We start from the raw sequence: 21,264 nt of genomic DNA, 5'->3' as shown, positions 1-21,264 counted from the left end.
CAAAAGGCATTAAAATTTGGGAGTGGAGATATAATTTACAATGCAGGAATGAAGGCAGAAAGAGTGACACTAAGAAGCAGTAAAAGAACTAGAAAAGCTTTCATCAAGGGGAAAAGAACCGATCTATCGATATACTTTTAAAACTCGGTGTGTGTGTGTGTATATCATTTTGCCTTTGAAACGCATTTCCTCGAAAACCAGACACAAAAACGCGGAGATTTTTACATATTTCGGTAGGGATTTGACTTATGATTTCAGAAATCCACTCCTCTCTAGATTTGGTCAATTATTTCTTATGATTTTGAATAAAATTGTTCACAAAACATCAAAACATTTTAAAATCAAACTGCTGCACAGTCACAGTGCCACCTCACAGATGTCCAATCACAATGGATCTCATTTACATATGATATGACATCACAATGGGACAGGAGTGGGAGATTGGAACCTTCACGTGGTCCCACTAAAATCAAACTGCTGCTTGAGTCACAGTGCCATCTCACAGATGTACAATCACAATGGGACAGGGGTGGGAGATCTTTGCCCCTTCCTCCCTCCCTTCCACCACCGTGCCTTTCGCCCACTCCCCCCTTCCTCTATCTCTCCCCCCTCTCCCCATCCCTTCCAATTCCCGCACCCCTCTTACCCTCCTCACCCACCCTTCCCCCCTCTACCATCCCCTTCCCCATCCGTCTCTCCTTCCCCCCATCCTTATCCCCCCCCTCTCCCTCTCCATTTCCCTCTCCTCCTCCCCCCCCTCTCCCCCCCCCACCCCCCAACTCCCACATCCTCTTCCTGCCTCTCCACCCCTTCTCCATCCCATCTCCCCCCCTCCCTCCACCGCAACTCTCTCCCCTCATCTCCCTTCCCCCTCTCTCCCTTCATCTCTCTCCCCCTCTCCCTCACTCTTTCTCTGCCCACTCTCTTTGCCCCTCGAGATAGGGTGGGGATGGGGTAAAGGGAGCCAATGAATAATATTAATATAATATCAAAGGGGGGTGGTTAGTGTGTGTTGGGGGGGGGGGGGGGGAGGTGGTTAGTGTGTGTGTGTGTGTGTGTGTGTGTGTGAGGGTGTGAGTGGGGGAGTGGGGGTGTGCGGGGGGGGGTGGGTGTGTGTGTGTGGGGGGGGGGTAGTGTGGTCGTTGGAGGGGGGTTTTAGTGTGTGTGTGTTGGGGGATGTTTAGTGTGGTTGTTAGGGGGGTGGTTAGTGTGTGTTGGGGGTGGTGGTTAGTGTGTGTGTGGGAGGGGTTGTGGTTAGTGTGTATGTGGGGGGGGGTGATTAGTGTGTGTGTGTGTGTGTGTGTGTGTGTGTGTGGGGGGGGGGGGGGGTGTTTGGTGTGTGTGTGTGTGTGTGGGGGGTGGTTAGTGTGTGTGTGGGGGTAGTTAGTGTGTGTGATGCAGCATGCCGCCCCGCGCCCCCCACCCGCACACTAGTCTAGTAGACTTTTAAAACTCTGTGTGTGTGTGTGTCATTTTGCCTTTGAAACGCCTCCTCGAAAACCAGACGCAAAAAACAGAGATTTTTACATATTTCGGTAGGGATTTAACTTACGATTTCAGAAATCCTCTCTAGATTTGGTCAATTATTTCCCAAGATTTTGAATAAAATTGTTCACAAAACATCAATTAAAAAAAAAATCAAACTGCTGCATGAGTCACAGATGTCCAATCACAATGGATCTCATTAACATATATGACATCACAATGGGACAGGGGTGTGAGATTGGAACCTTCACATGGTCCCACTAAAATCAAACTGCTGCATGAGTCAGTGCCGTCTCACAGATGTACAATCACAATGGGACAGGGGTGTGAGATTGGAACCTTCACATGGTCCCACTAAAATCAAACTGCTGCACGAGTCAGTGCCGTCTCACAGATGTACAATCACAATGGATCTCATTTACATATGACATCACAATGGGACAGGGATGGAAGATCTCTCCCCCTCTCACACTCCCTTCTATCCCGTGCCTTTCCCCCACTCCCCCTTCTCTTCTCTTTCTCCCCCCTTCCTCTCCCTCCCCTTTCTCCATCTCTCCCCCTCCTCTCTCCCTCCACTCTCCTCTCCCCTTCCCCCCCCCCTCCCTCTCACCCCCCCCCTCCTCCCCTACCCCCACCCCTCTCTACCCCCTTCCCCCTACCCATCTCCCACTTCACCCTCCCCGCTCTCCTCCCCTACCTCCATCCTCATCCCCATTCATTGTGATCATGGCTGATCGTCCACAATCAATAACCGGTGCCTGCCGTCTCCCCATATCCCTTGATTCCACTAGGCCATAGAGTTCTATCTAATTGAAGAGGGAGGGTGAAGAGGAGGGAGTGCTGGGGGATGAGGAGAAATGAGCCGCACCTGTGCAGTTGGGGGGTATGCGTGAGTGGTGCAATATTGCGTTAGGGGAACGGGTTGCATTGGGGGACCAGGTGAGTGGTGAAATATTGCATTGGGGAGCAGACCCAACTGGTTTCATTTGGTCTAGTTACTACAAATAACAAATTTGGAACACTTAGTATCAAAGCTTGATTGTGGAAGATTAACTCTAAATTGTGACTACACTTCAAAGTACTCCTCATACGACGCGAGTGTAGGCTACTGATTTTAACAGCTGTGCACGGTAATGCAGGAACTGCCAGAATCATCATTAGTGAGAAGTATAAAGTATGGGTTTCATCTTGTATATATTTCAAGTGTGCTTTACCTTGGTAATTTTTTTGTGGGACAGGTACATCCAAACAGCTAGAATTAAACATGGCAAGATAGTAGCAAACTGTGCTGTGCCAGTTAATTTTCTTTGCGGCAGCAACTACAAGGAGTGCTCTGGTGCAGCCAGTAAGGAACAACAGGATTAACAGCAATCAATGGTAATCTTAAATTTCCATTGCTTAGCTTTCTCATGAAGTCCTCCCCATTATGGGTGGAGATAGTTTCTAGTGATATGGTCTGCACTTTTTAGATATCCTTTTTTCTCCCTGGGGTATCAAAAGTTCTGGTCATCCTTGAGGACACTGACTAACATTCTTCATGGTTATGCTAGATAACCATTCTTTAAGGGTACGCTATATAAGAAGTGCTGGCAGATCCTCAGACTACAAAGGGCATCATTGAGCTCAGTTTGGCTACCTCTAGAGTAGAGATCTAATTAAGCTTGAGAAATATTCAGATCTCAAAAATTGAACCATCATTAAAGCACATTTGTAACATCTTTTGATGCTTCAAATTTAAAGTTTTGAGATAAAAAACATTTTAATTGAACACACCTCAAAATTTATTTTTTAATTATGGTTTAATAATAGCAAAAAAAATTAATACTTAAATTTTGGAAAAATACATCAATACCAACGCTTAAAATGTGGATTGCAAGCATGTTGGACACTGCACATCTTGAGGAAATGCGATTCCTCCTAATGGACAAATCAGACCAATTCATAACGAGTTGGTCTCCATTTGTCGTCTTTTTGGAATCATATGGTGCAACACAATTGTAAAAGCTAACTGGACTGGGCGAGGGATGGTCAAGATTATAAACAATGATCTCCTTACTTCTTTTCTTTATGTCTTATTCTCTTTCCTATTTTCTTTTCTTCAACTTTCTTCATTCATTCGTCTTTTTTATTTTTCTTCACACACTATATATCTCACGTCTTTCTATCCTTTACTATCTAATTTCTTGTTCTTATTCTTATCTTTCTTTATTATTACAAAAAAAAAGTTAAAAAAAACATTTTAAATGATCCGTTTCCCACATAATGTACATGCTAATTTCAGCTGTTGGCCCACTTTAATACTTCAGAAATAGTAAGCACATCTTATATTAGGTAAAGTGTAAATATTTGCACTGCACAATGCCACTTTGTAAACAAATTTAATAAATATCAGTGTTTACTTTGCAATAGGTATTGCTGCCAAGTGAGGGAGAGATGGGGGCTGAGAGGGGGGGGAGGGAGGGGGAGAGGTGGGGGGGGGGGAAAGGGGATGGTGTGGTGGGAAGGGGGTAGGGGAGGGGGGGGAGAGGGGAACGGGGTTTAGGGGAGGGAGGGCAGGGGGGGGTGGGGAAGAGGAAGGGGGTAAGAGAGAGAGAGAGAGAGAGAGAGAGAGAGAGAGAGAGGGGGGGGGGGGGAGAGAGAGAGGGGAGAGAGAGAAAGGGGGTGAGGCAGAGAGAGCGAAATGCAACCGTGCGTCACGTGTTCAGAATGTTCTACAAATGAAGCGTGCGCATCTCATGCACGAAAGCTGTCGGCAGCTCTATGGAATTCAGGGGAGAGCCTTCCGGAGGGGGGAGGGGGGGCAGGGTGGAGGGGAGCCGGGGGAGAGTGAGAAAATGCAGACACAGAAGCGGCTTCTGACTCTCTGGAAACCCACAGCTGGAATGAGCGGGCAGGGGATGGGAGAGGCTGGATTTCACGAGCTGCGCTGACAGCGAGAAGGTTCAGCGCGTGAGGCGCCGCTGACCCCGAGATCTGCAGAACAAAGATCATATAGTTGAACTGAGCTGTAGAATATTTGTTCTGCAGGACTTTCTCGAACTTTCTGAGCCTTTTGAAGAACAGGGGGTGGGTGGGTGGGCGAACGTACCTCGTGGAAAACTGCGCATGCACGTTGACAGCAGCTGCATTACTCCACAGCGGCGGCGGTGGGGGGGGGGCTGAGCGGGGCCAGGAAGCAGGTGGGCATTGTGACGTCAGCAGCTGGCAAGCGTCGATTATATTTTTAAAAAGTGAGTCTTGTGAACAACTTTATTCAAAATCTTGGGAAATAATTGAGCGAATTTCGAGAGAAGTGGGATTTCTCAAATTGTTAAATCCCTACCGAAATATGTAAAAACCTCCGCGTTTTTGCGTCATGTTTTCGAGGAAATACGTTTCAAAGGCAAAATGACACACACCCACACAGAGTTTTAAAAGTATATAGATATGATATGATAGATAGATATGATTAAGAGGCACCCTAGTGGGGGCACTGCTGAGCAACCTATGGAGTAGGACGTGTCAATCTCACGCAGATTTCGATTAAAACTGTTATTCATCGGTGCTGTTTTGATAATAATTCTGAGGAAAGATATTCCAGTGGATTTTGTGCTGGCTACTTGATGTTTTGGATGAGATTATGGCTACTAAAAGCACCAGAGCTCGTGGTGCGGCAGAGGCCTAGTTCGCAGGTAGAGACCATGTCTACAGGTACCTCGACCCCGCTCCATGCTCTACCCCGCCGAAGGCAGGACCACAAGTTGTCGACACAGAGGTCCTGAAGCTAGAATTACTAGCATCTTTGAGACAGGACATTGCGGATATTTTTTAAACCGAACTACGAGCGGCATTGGGCGATGATTTGTCCACAATCAGAGTTGACCTTCAAGCTGTGAAAACTTGCTATTAATAGCCTCGATCAAGAATGTTCATCCGATCCATCTCCAGAACAATTTAAGAATCGTCTTAATCTTCAGGTGGAGTTTGATCTTATTTCTACCAGATGTGCTAAGCGACTGTTGTTACAAACTCATGGTACTTATTATGAACATGGTAACAAAGCAAATCGATTACTAGCACACCAATTAAAACGTTAGTTCACCTCACATCTTATACCTCAAATTAATAATGTTTCTAACATGACTGTTACGGATCCTGTGGAAATTAATGCCACATTTAAATCATTTTATTCTTCCCTATACAAATCAGAGTTCCCTGCTGATACTACCAAAACGAATCAGTTCCTGGCCAATCTTGAGAATCCTACCATTGATTCTGACCGTGCAAAATAATTGAATGCTCCACTTTCCCTTGAAGAACTACATTTTGCAATTACAGCAATGCAATCTAACAAAGCCCCAGGTCCTGATGGATTTTCAATAGAGTTTCTAAAGAAATTTATTGATAAATTGGCACCTACTTTTGTTGATGTTCAATGAATCTTTGGAAAATGGTTTGTTACCTCCCACACTGACTCAAGCTTCGATAGTTCTTCTTTTAAAGAAAGATAAAGACCCCACTTCCTATGGTTCTTAAAGACCTCTGTCTTTACTGAATGCTGATGTAAACATTTTGGCCAAAATTATTGCTCTCGGCTAGAGAGGGTTTTGTCTAGTATTATTTCTGAGGAACAGAATGGCTTTATTAAGGGACGCCATTTATTTTTCAACACTCGTACTCTTTTAAATAATTCAACACATTCTGATAATTTACCTGAGATTGTAATCTCATTAGATGTTGAGAAGGCATTCGATAGGGTCGAGTGGAGGTATCTATCCGCGCGCGGTATTGAAGAAATTTGATTTTGGAGATAAATTTATCAGTTGGGTAAGATTACTGTATGCATCGCCACAAGCTAGTGTTCAAACAAATGATATTCGATCTGAAAACTTTGCACTAGAACGTGGGACACGTCAGGGCTGTCCTTTATCTCCATCTGTCTTCGCTTTGACTATTGAAACATTGGCCATTTCTTAAAGGTCCTCCACTTCCTTTAAAGGTGGTATTCATAACAGTGTCGAATGTCATTTATCTCTGTATGCGGATGATTTGTTGCTGTATGTAACTGATCCTGCCTCTTGTCTTCCGGGTATTCTATCTATTCTGGATATTTTTTGCTCTTTTTCAGGATATAAACTAAATCTTCAAAACAATGAATGTTACCCCATTAACGCAGCAGGTTGACAACTTCAGGAAGCTGATTTGCCCTTTAAAATCACTCGTTCTGGAATCAAATATCTTGGCATCAATGTGAAGCGTACATTCTCAGGTCTTTTGTCTGCCAACTTTACCCTGCTCATGGCTAAAGTGAAATCTGATTTTCAGACATGGAATAATCTGCCTCTCTCTTTAATTGGGAAGATTAATGTTGTTAAACTGAATGTTTTACCTAAATTTCTTTATTTGTTTCAATCAATTCCCTTATTCTTACCAAAACATTTTTTTGACTCCTTAGACAAAATGATTAGCTCTTTTATTTGGAGTGCGAAGTCCCCAAGGTTCCGTAAATCATTACACCAACGATGTAAGTTCAGTGGTGGTCTCGCTTCATCAAACTTTCAATTCTACTACTGGGCTACTCCCATTCATAAAATACGTTGTTGGGTTGATTTTCCGTATTTAGCTTGGTGCGGACTAGAAGCCTGCTCTTGCCCTCCTTCATCCTCTATATATTCCTCTCTTCCAACCAAGATTTAATTGTTTATCAAAAATCCTGTTGTGCTTAATACTTCAAAGATTTGGTATCAATTCAGGAAACATTTCAAATTTGTAGCTGCATCTCCCTTAGGTCCATTATGTAACAATCACCTCTAATAATCACAATTATGTAACATGTAATCACCTCACATTTGGATTCAGTTTTTTACGTTATGGCATAACAAAGGTATACAATATTTTACTTGATCTATTTTCAGATGGTATTTTTAACAGCTTTACCAATTTATCATAATTGTATGGATTACCATCAAATCATTTTTTTAGGTACTTCCAAGTTAAAACACTTTGTTTCTAAATGTTTTTCTAATTTTCCCTCTTCACCTCCATGGGATAGTTTGTTTACTTTCAAGACACAACAAAGAGGGATTGTTTCAGAGATGTATAACGACATTCTGGATCTTTGCGATCAGTCCAACTCTAAAACAAGGGCTGCTTGGGAGGAAGAGCTGGGACTTCAACTTGCTGAGGAGTGGTGCGATAACGTTGTGGGTGGGCGATGTACTGTCACATCTTGCGCTCGTCTTGCACTCATTCAGTTTAAGGTTATACACAGGGTCCATTTTTCTAAATCAAGACTGTCTGGGATTTATCCAGAGGTGGAGGATAAATGTGATAGATGTTCGGGCCCACATTGTCATCTGAGCCATACGTTTTTTCTTTGTCCATATGATTACATAATTTGTGGTCTGGCTACTTTAACATAATGTCTACCTTAACAGCCCTGTCCATTTGGGGCCCCGGATGAGTCAGGTCGATTAAACTCTGTGCAAAAATAAATTATGAATTTTACATCTTTAATAGCCAGATGTCACCAACTCCTACAGTGGAAATCTCCTACCCCACCCTCTGTGTCACAGTGGCTCAAAGATGTAGTGTTTTTTCTTGATATTGATATATATATATATATATATATATTCAGAATGTTTTGGCACAAATCATTATACTTACCCAAAAGATTTCTGGGTAATCCCGGAGGTTTAGCAAACTTTGGACAACGTTTTTGCGATCTTCCTCCCATTGCCTCTTGCAAAACACTATCTCCAGAAAATACCACATCCAACCAATCAGAGGAACATATGCCAGCTCTTTCTTTGCAAGTACTTTTGAACTCTATACAGGAAAGATTAAAAAAAGTTATGTTAACACTATTCTGTTCCAAGGAGCACTATTTTTAAAACCAAAGTATAGCAAGATAGACAATGCATACATGGTCCCTCTAGTCAAACAGAATGCAAACAGTGGATTTTGGAAGAGATGGAGTTGGGGTCATTTTCACACCACCAAAGGAGATAATATATTTACTATCTAAGCAACAACTTCTCAAAATCATTCTCTTTTCAGAGAACTTCACACTGTAGAAAATTATTTGAAAAATTTAGTGTTAAATTAGGTTGGTACTAGTGTACCATTGATCCAGATACTGGGGCTTGATCTGGACCACTGGTCCACATTCTTTCTGTGACCAAATGTTTCTCCATTGTGCCAAAGACATGCCGTTTGGTAGGATGTTCCACAGTAGGTGGGAAGCAGGGTGATTAGAGGATGGAGTTGATGGAGATGCAGGAAAAATAGCAGTGTAGATCCATGCAGTAAGCTCAAGGGTTTGCTTCATTGGTGCACAGTTCAAGGCAAGAAGTATCCGTTCTCCCGTACATTTAAAATAACCCCAGATTAGTACACAATACAAACTTCCCAGAAGGCAAATAATGAATAGGTCCTTATCAACAAGGTGCAAACTCAACCACAAGGGGCTGGGGAACGATGAGGTTTGGGAGGGCAGAGAGCTGGAAGTGATGAAGCCAGTGATAGTGTTAGAAATAATGGCCTGGTGTTTGGCTGTGGGGTCGTGGTCCAAGGATAAGTAGGAGGAGGTGTCTGAGAGTTGGCGCCTGGCCTCAGACCTGTAGAGATCCACGTGCCAGACTACCACAGCACCTCCCTTGTCGGCAGGTTTGATCACAAGTCTAGGTTGTTGCAGTGAGTGGAGGGCTGTACGTTTAGGGGGGGGGGAGAGGTTAGAGTGAGGAAGGGAAGTGGAGAGGTTGAGGCGGTTGATGTCCCGCCGGAAGTTTAAAATAAAAAGGTCTATAACGCAGGTAGATGGCCATGAGGGGGAGTCCAAGAAGAAGGGGTCATCACTACGGATGAAGTCTGCTACCCATGGAAATAAACTTGGATGCGGAGGCGATGGAACAAGAGCTTCACATCGTGGCGGACGTGGAACTCATTGAGGTGGGGACAGAGGGGAACAAAGGTGAGGCCTCAGCTGAGGACAGACTGTTCGGTATCAGGGAGGGGGAGGTTAGGGGGGGATGGTAAACACACGGCAAGGATGGGGTTGGGGCCGGAGAAAGGAAGGTGAGTGGACGGATGACGAGGCGATGTCTGGTAGGGGGGTGGTGGGTGGTCAGGGAGGAGGGCGGTATGAGGATTATAGTGTGGGTGGGGAGGAGCTGGGGTCACATGGTTTAAGGGGGAAGGGGAAGGCCCAGTGGAACAACCACTGAGGTTGCCTGTGTTAGTGGAGGGAGCACTAGGACCCAGCGCAGTCAAACCCCGTGGTGTAAGATCCTGCAGCATGGAGACTTCTGTCCCGGTGCTGAGCCGAGGACTTCAGGCCCGGTGCTGACTGATGTAGCTGCTTTACATCGGTGAGACCAAGCGTAGGCTTGACGATCGCTTCGCCCAACACCTCCGCTCAGTTCGCAATAACCAACCTGATCTCCCGGTGGCTCAGCACTTCAACTCCCCCTCCCATTCCGAATCCTGACCTTTCTGTCCTGGGCCTCCTCCATGGCCAGAGTGAACCCCACCGTAAATTGGAGGAACAGCACCTCATATTTTGCTTGGGTAGTCTATACCCCAGCGATATGAACATTGACCTCCAATTTCAGGGAGTCCTTGCTTTCTCCCTCTTTCCCCTCCCCTTCCAAGCTCTCCCACAGCCCACTGCCTCCGCCTCTTCCTTTCTTCTTCTCGCCTCCCCCACCCCCACATCAGTCTGAAGAAGGGTCTCAACCCGAAACGTCGCCTATTCCTTCGCTAGAAGGTTCTAGTCTTGGATTTCACCATTTCAAAGGGTACGAAACGTGTGGTGAAAGCAGTAAGAACAACATACTTCCACCATCTGCAGCTTTTGGTTCAATTGAAATGAGGGATGTGATATGAGAATAGACGATTCAGATGTGCAAAAAGCCATTATCAATCATGGTGTTCCTGCCCTTGATTATCATCTCCTTCAAAGTGATGGTGATGGGTTAGTGGTTGGTGCCGAGATTAAAAGTTATAAATATGCTTGTCCTTTTGAATTATTGCTGATGCCTGGTCTTTTCTACTAATTATTCATGAAAAAAGTAAAAAGGTATCATTGTGCTGCAACATGTCTGGATGACATTGATTCATAATTGACCATAGCGAGGGCTTCGACAGTCCAATGTGTTCAACGGATTGCTGGTGGGCAGGTGATGAACCATAGTGAATTGACTGAGGTAATCGATGCACTTGGCAGAACATGGCAGAGGTTGAAAGATAAATGACTCGCTTTGAAAGATCATTAAATATCTTCTAGTATTGCACCAATGTTCGTGGACCAACAATCCTGGCATTGACCTTCATCAGTACTTTCTCCTAGTTTATTCGGCTCGCTCCAGCCAGCATGTTCAATCAGGATATACCTAGATTCTTCCAACAAGGCTTCCAGCACATTGCACACTCTGTCTTTGCTCACAGCACCACAGGCTAAATTAGCTTTATAAAAAAGTTCCTAGGATTTCTTATAGCCGTAATGCACTATTTAAGAAATATGGGTTGCCTTTACGTAGCACCAAGCACTTCAATATCTAACCTGGGAGTTAATGAACAGCGTGGGAAGCTCTCACACAGGAATCAGACAAAACATCAGCAGCACCAATTTAAAGTATTACCTATATGTATTACAGTCCCTGCATTTGTTTTCAGTCTTGCTCCCAAGCCCAGCCCTTCTGTATTCCCAGGTAGTCAAAAGTGCTAGAGAAACTCAGCAGGTGCAGCAGCATCTATGGAGCGAATGAAATAGGCAACGTTTCAGACTGAAGAAGGGTTTTGGCCCGAAACGTTGCCTATTTCCTTCGCTCCATAGATGCTGCTGCACCCGCTGAGTTTCTCCAGCCCTTCTGTCTACCTTCGATTTTCCAGCATCTGCAGTTCCTACTTAAACCCTCTGTATTCCCCCCTCATATCTGCCCATTCTACATTAATTAGTGTCTGATGCCCAAATTACCTTATTTTCTGCAAGCAAGCTAGATAAATAAACTAAAAAAAAAAACTACACTGAAAGCACGATTTTGGTTTCTCACAAGCCTCGTCATCAAAGAACAAATTAATCAGCACCTCAGTTCAGGATTAATGATCCAATTTCAAATTAAAATACCATGATTTTTGCCAGAAGAAACCAGTGAAATAAAGAGTGAAAAGATAGCCCTTTCATCATCAGCAGCACAATTTATTTAAACCAATTATTGCAGTTTCTTCTTGTGTTGGTGTTAGTTTGAACACAGATTTGACAGTTTGAGACACATGAATGAACTTCACATGACATTTGTGGACAGGTACATTGATAGGAAAGGTTGAGGGATGTGGACCAAATGCAGGTAAATGAGACTCACTTTGATGGAGAATTTTGGTCAGTATAGACAAGATGGGCCAAAGGGCCTGTTTCCTTGCTGTATGACATTATGACTATCTGAAATTAATTTATACCAGCATGATTTCAAACAACAATTTGATTGTGATAGGAAATTATGGAGGAAACAAATAGTCTAATCTTACCCTACTCACCAGTGGGTGGTAGCAATGGAAAACTGGCAGCATGGGAATATTAGTGGTGTTGAGTTAGAATGATCTACACCTGATCTGTGTTGGGACCAGTATTCAAGCAAACCAAATAACTAGGGAAGTTGAGAAGATTTTAAATTAAATAATAGTGGCGCAAGATTAAAACCGAGAAGATGAGGTGAGAGTAAAAGCAAGGTGACAGAGAGAAAGGCAGTAATATAGGAAATCATAAACAAATGATGGCATCTGGAAATAGAAAAAAAAATCCGTTGATAAGGCTAAATGTTAAAAAAACTAAAAACTCCATATCCAAAGGTACACAGCAATAAAAACAGTATAAAGATATTTTTTTATCTGATAGTCATTACAATTCATGTGGCAGGATCACAAAGACTGAAATTTGATAATTGAAATATGCATGACATTAGGAAGTAAGAGCATCTTAGGCCAGGTTGCTACAGTGAGCACGTCTGGGGAATGAATAAAATGGAAAACAAGGAGATGGCAGATGAATTAAACAAGCATTTTGCATGGTCTTCAGTCTAGAGGATATGAGTAACATCCCACAAATAGCTGTATGGGAGAGAGGGAGGAACTCAGGAAAATTACAATTACCAGCAGAGAAGTATTGAGCAAACAGATGAACTGCGAGCTGACAAGTCTCCAGGTCCTGATGGACTTCGTCCTAGAGTCTTAAAGTGGCTTGCAAGATAGTTGATATGTTGGTTTTAATTTTCCAAAATCCCCCAGATTCAGGGAAGCTTCCATTAGAGGAAAAATAACAAATGCAACTCCTTTAATCAAAAAGGAATGGAGAAAGAAAGCAGGAAATTACAGGACAGTTAGCTTAATATCTTACTGGAAAGATGTTAAAAGCTATTATTAATAATACTACAGCAGTGCACTTTAAAGAATTCAAAGTAATCAGGCAATGTTAACATGGTTTTGAGAAAGAAAATTCAAGTTTTATTAATTTACTGGTGTTTTTTGAAATAGTAACATTCTGTGGATAGAGGCAAAACTATTGTTACATTTTCCAAAGGAATCTAATAAGCTTCTGGTGAGGTGAGTAATATTTTGATATGGTGAGAAGATTGACTGGTTAACAGGAAACAATAGTAATCATTGATGAGTTGGCATAATGATGTTAGTTAATGGGTAAACTAGCTGGCAAATTAAGTATAATGTGGAAAAATGTGACCATGTCCATTTTGGCTAGAAAACAAAAGCATTTTAGCTGAATGTGAGAGATTGCAGAAGTGAGTGACGCGTAAGGATTTCAGTGCCCAATTGTGTGACCTGCAAACAATATGTTATTCTGATGGGAAAATTAGTACAGAAGTAGAACAATATGCTTCAGTTACATTGGGTATTGTGAGAATATATCTGGGAGATTTGTCTCATGCAAGGAAGGATGTAGATACATTGGAAGCAATTTTGAGGTGGTTTATTGAATAATACCTGGTTTGCACATGTTAACTGATAAGTTACATAAGAATTGGAAGAGACTTCAATGAAACATAAAAATGTGCTGAAGAATATTAAATGGAAGAACAGGTACAGCAGGTTTCCTTCTGTGAGAAACTGGAATAAAAGGATGGGAACAAAAGCTTTTTACTGTACCCTGGTACATGTGACAATAAACTAAACTAAACATAAAAATGTCAATTTAAAGACAGACGACGTAAAAATCAGTCTCAGGGGATTACGTCTTTGGAACTCTCTTCCTCCAAGGTGGATAGATTCCCTGTAAGCAAGGGTGTAAAAGATTATTGGTTTATAGGGAATGCAGAGTTGAGGGTGTAACCAGATCATCATGATAGAAACATAGAAAATAGGTGCAGGAGTAGGCCATTTGGCCCTTCGAGCCTGCACCACTATTCAATATGATCATGGCTGATCATCCAACTCAGTATCCCGTACCTGCCTTCTCTCCATACCCCATGATCCCTTTAGCCACAAGGGCCACATCTAACTCCCTCTTAAATACAGCCAATGAATTGGCCTCAACTACCTTCTGTGGCAGAGAGTTCCAGAGATTCACCACTCTCTGTGTGATGTTACTGAATATATCTGTAGGCTTAAAAAGCCAACCAACCTATTCCTGCTCATGATACATTGGTAACAATACAAATTTAGAGCAAGAAAAATTTGCAATGGAAGATTTTTTGCCTAGAACAGGTTTTTGATGGCTTTCTTAGCTAAAAAAAAAGCAGGTTGGCCACATTAGCAAAATATACCATTCTGGTAAAGAGGTTGCAGCAAAAAATGAGAAATGGACACTCAAGGTTCATTATTAGGTTTTACTGGCTGCTGTGCTCAATTTGGTGGTTAAGACCTTTGACTTCACAAGAAGCAGCTCAGTGGGAGTAGCAAGCCATTGCTGAATAGAATTCCACATGAAGGTGTGTATTTGTTGCTGGAATTTGAAAAAGGATACTTTTTTGTCAGGTTGTCACAAATACTCTTATCAACATTTATTACGGAAATTCTGTTAGGACTTGCATCTCAATAAATGTTATGCTTTGCTGCTCTAACTTGTAGATACATTTTAGAGTCCCTCAGGAGGAGTGGGGATGATCGGTCATGGGATCTTTTCAGGATCTCCTTTGACTTGCAGGAGAATGAAGGGAATATCAGGCCAGGTAGAGCAATAAGAGGCATAGGTAGACTTCTTGCCTGATGCAACTCATCTATACTCCTCTGAACTTCCTTTATCGGGATCAGTGTAACATTGCACACCTCTGCAGTACCTCATTCAGTTCCTGGTTCATCCTAATACCCGCTGCTATGCTTCAATCTTCAGTGGAAATCAAAGCATACAGCCCATAAATACTGCTGTATGAAAATAGCTTCAGTTCAGCACTTAAACCTCAAGCATGTTCAACTAACGAGCAATTACCCTTGACAATTAAAACTGTTCAAACAAGCTTTTAAAAAGGTATGCCTTCTTTGTACAGCAGCCAAATACAAATCTGAAGCAGTTTTGGCTCAGATTTTCTGCATCCGCAAGTTCCTAAAAACCATTCAGGCCAGGCAGCATCCATATAGACAGAAACAAAGTTAACTTTTCAGATTTTAGTCCTTTCATCAGAACTGGGAAAGTGCAAAACAAATAGGTTAGTTTCAATTGTTGAGCGGCTGGGGGAAGGATATCTCCAAGAGGATGAAACCAGGACATATGGAGAAAAGCCATAGATGGGAGTCATCCAATTGATAGGTTGATGAAAGCAGTTAGAGACAGAGAACATGTACGTCTGGTCTTATTTTGGAGGGCTGATCTAGGTTAGCCAAGCTTTTGAAATGCTTATGACTTTAATTCTCCTCACACTCCAGCTTGTGCCTGTGTCCTCTTGCACTTTTATAGCAAGATCCAATGCAAGCATGAAGTGCAGTATCTCATTTTCTGTCTGAACACGTTAGTCTTCTTATTCAATGACCATCAACAGCTGATCCTACAGCAAATCTGGCCTCACTATACAAGATACATTATTTTTGGCCCACCATCCCTCCTCCACCTCTGTGCAATTAAAATGTATTTTCTTTCCTTCCCCATTCTGTTTCAGGGTCTTCAATCTAAGCCATTTTCATATTTGTGGCGTGAGCTGAGAGTGCTTCTGCCATTTTCTGTGTTTATTTGTGCAGTATCCATCTGGAGGTTAATTTTACCCTTTCACCAAATAATCCTAACTTAGCAAATGTACATTACGAGGAGGAAACCGCATCAGTTTAATGCCTTAATTTTGTTTAAACCAAGTTTAATTTAAAAAGATAGTTTTGATTTGGGTCTGTTTTGGTTATTCTTAGTATTTACTAAACAGCATGAGATTTGTACAACATTCAGCACGTCTTAAATTATTAGGATGCCAGTCAGGATACTTCGACTCTCTTAAAATCCAAACAAATTGAAAATGTTTACAACTTCACCCAACAGAGATTCCACTACCTATACTCTTTAACGTGCAAATTCAGGTTTTCAGAAATCTGAAACACTTAGATGGGCTAAATAGCAAAAAAGCATATAGTTCAGGTAATCTACACCATTGATGTGGGCCAGTGATTTCCATGTCAACATTAGTGTTTAGTTTAAAAAAAAAACACAAATGTGTCCCCAATTCAAAAATAACAGGTGTTTTTTATGCTTCATGGTGTGAGAAAACTACAGTGTGCATATGTTAAGGATAATCATGCAGAAGGCTTGCTTGACATGATAAAAGGGTACACTTACCCCCAAAACACCAAACCTTTCACAGAAGTCCCATCCACAAAGGAAATCAATCTCATAGTTATGGTTGAGAATTACAATGGCATTCTCTGTGCCATACTTCATGTAATTTTTGCGATCAGTATAAAGAACACATTCAGTGCCTGACCACCACTCCAGCAGCCACACCAATTCTGTAAATAGAGGAAAAACACACATTACACTGCAAAGGTCTTGTCAAATCTAACGGGATAACTCAAATAGTTTCACAATTCTTTTGAATAACTTTGACCAGAGATTTTACCAGCCACCCATTACATTTAAGTCTGCTAGTATAGGTTCTGCAAACTAAATGAGGAAAATAAATCCAAAAAAAAAACAAAAATCTATTTGGTAACTGTAAATGTTCTATACAATTTGGGGAATCACAGCTCTAACCCTAGGGGATACAGAGTACACAGACTTGATTTGGCATCAATTAAACAACTCCAGGAAGCTACAAGACAATTAATATGGAAAATGAAATAGTACCACATTGATCCAGTAATGTACTCTCCTGCTAAAAGAGCAAGAGTTAATGTATGTTTTATTAATTAAGCATACATTAAATAATAAAGTTCAGCATGCTTAATAAATCAAGCACGAAAAATGGAAATCTTTTTACCCCCCAGTGATACAATCAAGCCATGCAAAGATAAGGAAAAATATTAGAATTCTAATTGTTATTTTATGCTCTTTACGGATGTAGTGATTTTTAAAAAAAGCAGCAAATCCTTTGTGACATGATGCCATCATGTGTGGGGAGTGGAGGGAGCAAGCTTTACTCACAAACCAAGTTAAAAAATAGACCGACTGCTGACAAAACCACGATTCCAAGCTTTGTCAGGTTTTGGAACAGTCAAAAGTCTCAATCTTCTTTCCCCTAGTGTTTGAAAGAATGCAAACACTATCACAGGTGTAGTAAACAGTTTTAACAAATCTTAAAATCCAAGTCACTAAACAATAACATTACAAATTACCACTGTTTCCATGGAAACCATCACATAGAAATTGGATTAATTTTTTTGTGGGAGGCATGAAGATGAATTGATTGATTTAAAGATACAGCATGAAATAGGCCCTACATGCTGACCTTTGATCACCTGTTCATACTAGTCTACGTTATCACACTTTCTCATCCACTCCCTGCACACTGGGGGAAATTTACAGAGGTTAATTAACCAATTAACGCACAGCTTTGAGATGTGGGAGGAAACCACAACACCCAGAAGAAACCCACACGGTCGCAGGGAGATCATGCAAATCCCACAGACTCAGCACACAAAGTCAGGTCTCTGGCGCTATGAGGCTCTACTAGCTGCATCAGTGTTACTCAATAATGACAAGGGTGGGGCAGTAGATATTGTTCATATGTTCTAGCAGGATTACGCAATTTGGCCTATCAAGTCTCCTCCACCATTCCTCCTCATCTCCTTCCCAAAGGAACATTCTTAAATTCTGAGGCTATATATTTACAGTCTTAAATATTCAACAAGATCTCTCATGGTATCTTGATTTAGAAGATTAAGCTACATGCCATCCACGGAGGGTTGGAAAATTGGATTCAAAATGGGCTTGGACATAGAAGGCAGAAGGTTGTGGCGGAAGTGTGTTATTCTGACGATAGGTCTGTGATCAGTAATGTTCCACAGTGATCAATACTGGGATCTCTGTTGTTTGTGATTTACCTATATTTTCATCCAAGAATTTGCAAGTGAGCCGTTGCATTTCAGGTGGTCAAATAGAAGATGAAAGTATACAAAACACAGCAGGACTCTTATGAGTATTGGTGTACACAGGGATTTTGGGGTGCAAGTCCATGGTCCCTGAAAGTGACAAAACAAGTAGGAAAAAAAATGGTAACAAAGTTGCCAAGTCATATTGCAGTGTATAAAAGTTTGATTCAGCCACATATGGAGTATAGCGTACAGTTCTCATCACCCCATTAGCCCTTCATTAATTACTGCTCAAACAACATTTTCACAAACTGTTCTCATTTGTGCCATGTTTTTATTTTACTCGACTGCTACTGTTAGGTGAATTCATACAGAGCAGGAAATAATCCAATGATCCTATATTTTGTAGTCAATACAGAAACCACGGCAGTCACAGAAGAAAGTTGCCCCCAAAAAGTGGTAGTGTGTAACAGGAACTTCCTATTTTGACTGTAGTTGCTATCAAGCATCATTTCAAGAGGAATCTAACAAGCCTCATCAGTTATGATGACATCAAGCTGGTCAAGTGCTCAACCACGTGAAAGGAATTCTTAGGAACAGCAAACCAAGGTGCATTGCATCAAGAAGGCTGCAAGTAACATCAAGAATTCCTGCCACCCTACTTATTCCCGTTTCTCTTTCTACCTTGTGGGAGAAAATTCAGGAGCTTGGAAGCCCAAACATTCAGATTTGAGAACAGATCCTTTCCCATGACTAAAAGACTCCTGAACCAATCACCTCTTTCACACCCACTTCTTGGAGATGCTACCAAGTACTTTTACTTTTAAAACTACCTAATTTGGTTATTCTATTTTTGTACTTCCGTATTTTTCGCACCACTTTACACAATCTTGCTCTTTTGCTCTCTGCTTATATTTAACATTACAATATAAATACCGTTTACTGAGAGCTTTATATGAAAAAGGTGGATAGGACAATTAACTGATCTGAACCCAAAATTTCATGCACCATTTAAAATTCAATTAAAAGTGCAAAAATGTCCAAGTATCTCACAGCTAAATGAAGTTTTAAATTCTGAAGTCCTTTATATTTTCACTGTACAACTGCCAGTGCCATAAATTGCAGTGTCTTCATGATTTCCACAATAAATTATGCCAGTCTGGAAATTACAAGATTGTGGTCAGTTTCATAATGCAATGGAGGCAGATGCTGATAATTTCAGTACACTTAAACTAGAAAATCTAGATTAGTCTTCACTCTGTAATCTGCATTTTATCAAGGCCATCACACAGGATCATGACACTTGCTCCAACCACAACACTCTAACCTGCTGCTGACCTTCTACCGCTCGTCCATCGAGAGCCTGCTGACATACTGCATTACAGCATGGTATGGCAGCTGCACCATGGCAGACAGGGAGAGGCTTCAGAGGGTAACCAGGACAGCGCAGAGGATCATTGGCTGCCCTCTCCCCTCCCTGATGGACATCTACACCTCCCGCTGCCTTAGCAGGGCAAAGAAGATCATCAAAGACAGCTCCCATCCTGCGTTTGGACTGTTCGACCTGCTGCCCTCTGGAAGGCGCTATAGGTGCATCAAATCCAGGACAAACAGACTCAGGAATAGTTGCTTTCCGAGAATTATATCTACTATAAATTCAAATTCACACATGCACTGACTACACTGCCCAACACGGACTTCCATCTGTATATATGTATATATGTATGTAGCGCCGCAGAATTTGTGCACCTATTCCCCCCCCCCCCCATCTCCCTTCTGTTTTTTGTTTTTTCTGTTTCTTGTTTTTTGTGCTAAATTGTATGTATGCACTGAGTACGAGCAGCTTTCAGTTTCACTGTACATGTATAGTGACAATAAATGGTATATCATAGCACACCAACCACTACGCAATGTGTAGACTACCTGTTAGTAACTGCTAAGGTAACCAGGATGACAAACCTTTTATGTACCAGGTTCCAGCATCGCTGGACGAAATAATTGCAACATTCTAATAATTGCAACATTAGAACGGAGACGAGGAAACACTTTTTCCTCACAGAGTTGTGAGTCTGTGGAATTCTCTGCCTCAGAGGGCGGTGGAGGCCGGTTCTCTGGATACTTTAAAGAGAGTTAGATAGATCTCTTAAAGATACCGGAGTCAAGGGATATGGGGAGAAGGCAGGAATGGGGTACTGATTGTGGATGATCAACCATGATCACATTGAATAGCGGTGCTGGCTAGATGGGCCGAATGGTCTATTGTCTGTAACTTCCTACTTTATGAGCTTAACTCATGGTACCACCAATGAAGAGTTGTGGAGCACCAACAGGTTGGCGTGAAAGTGGAAAAGGGAGCAGACAACCTCAATGGCCCATTTCTGGCGGAGACAGCCAACTCATCATATTGTGCTGCTACTAAACAGAAGCACGATCCCCTGTTCACTGCTATTCACACAGACCATTCCACATTTGAAGACCAGTTCGGTTCATTTGTTCAGAATGACAGGCAGTGACTAGTGGGGTACCGCAAGGCTCGGGGCGGGGACCGCAGCTATTTACAATATCCATCAATGATTTGGATGAAGGGATTCAAAGTGACATTAGCAAATTTGCAGATGACACAAAGCAGGGTGGCAGTGTGAACTGTGAGGATGCTATGAGACGCAGGGTGACTTGGACAGGTTGGGGGAGTGGGCAGATGCATGGCAGATGAAGTTTTATGCGGATAAATGTGAGGTAATCCACTTTGGTAGCAAAAACAGGAAGGCAGGTTACTATCTAAATGGCGTCAAGTTGGGAAAAGGGGAAGTACAGCGGGGCTATAAAGCATCTCAAGGTTAGGAATAAATTTGGATTACTAATAAGCCAATGCTGATGAATCTCTGCCTGTGTTATTATCCTATTAGTGGTCATGGAATGACCAGAGTGGGGAATGAGGAAATATTATACAATAGAACCGCTCGGATAGCGACTTTCATATAAGCTAGGTAATTTGCAAAAGAAAAGCATAAGGTTTTCCTAACGAAATAAAGTACAATGAAACATATACATACGGAAAGATGAATCAAAACATGGAGGCCTGAACCTGAACCTGCATAGTTTAGTTTATTGCTTTGGGGGCAATTATAACGCTGGAGGAAATTGTATTTGGTATGATCATATTGAATGGCGGTGCGGGCTCGAAGGGCCGAATGGCCTTCTCCTGCACCTAATTTCTATGTTTCTATGATTGTGTTGGAGAATGGATAGCTGAATAGGGGCCTCTTCTTAGGCCAGAGGTCAACTGCTCTTTTCTCTATGGCATATTCTTAAGCTGAGAGGGTTATGCTGAGTTTGAGACAGAATTCAAGG

At 42.0% G+C, this 21,264-nt stretch overlaps 1 protein-coding gene across 3 annotated transcripts in view; it reads right to left on the bottom strand.

The window, feature by feature from the left end:
• agpat4 (1-acylglycerol-3-phosphate O-acyltransferase 4 (lysophosphatidic acid acyltransferase, delta)) overlaps positions 1-21,264 on the bottom strand; it is a 114,896-nt gene that overhangs the window by 34,979 nt on the left and 58,653 nt on the right. For all 3 annotated transcript variants that reach the window (XM_055639435.1, XM_055639433.1, XM_055639434.1), the window contains exons 3-4: positions 16,223-16,392; positions 8,131-8,292 (exon numbers count right to left, since the gene is read on the bottom strand). In XM_055639435.1, coding sequence (XP_055495410.1) covers positions 8,131-8,292; positions 16,223-16,392 — 332 coding nt within the window. The remainder of the gene's footprint in view (positions 1-8,130; positions 8,293-16,222; positions 16,393-21,264) is intronic.

This window comes from Leucoraja erinacea, chromosome 8, assembly GCF_028641065.1.
Source record: "Leucoraja erinacea ecotype New England chromosome 8, Leri_hhj_1, whole genome shotgun sequence".
NCBI lineage: Eukaryota > Metazoa > Chordata > Chondrichthyes > Rajiformes > Rajidae > Leucoraja > Leucoraja erinaceus.
The sequence above is the reverse complement of the archived record's forward strand: the minus strand, read 5'-3'. Positions and strand labels throughout refer to the sequence as shown.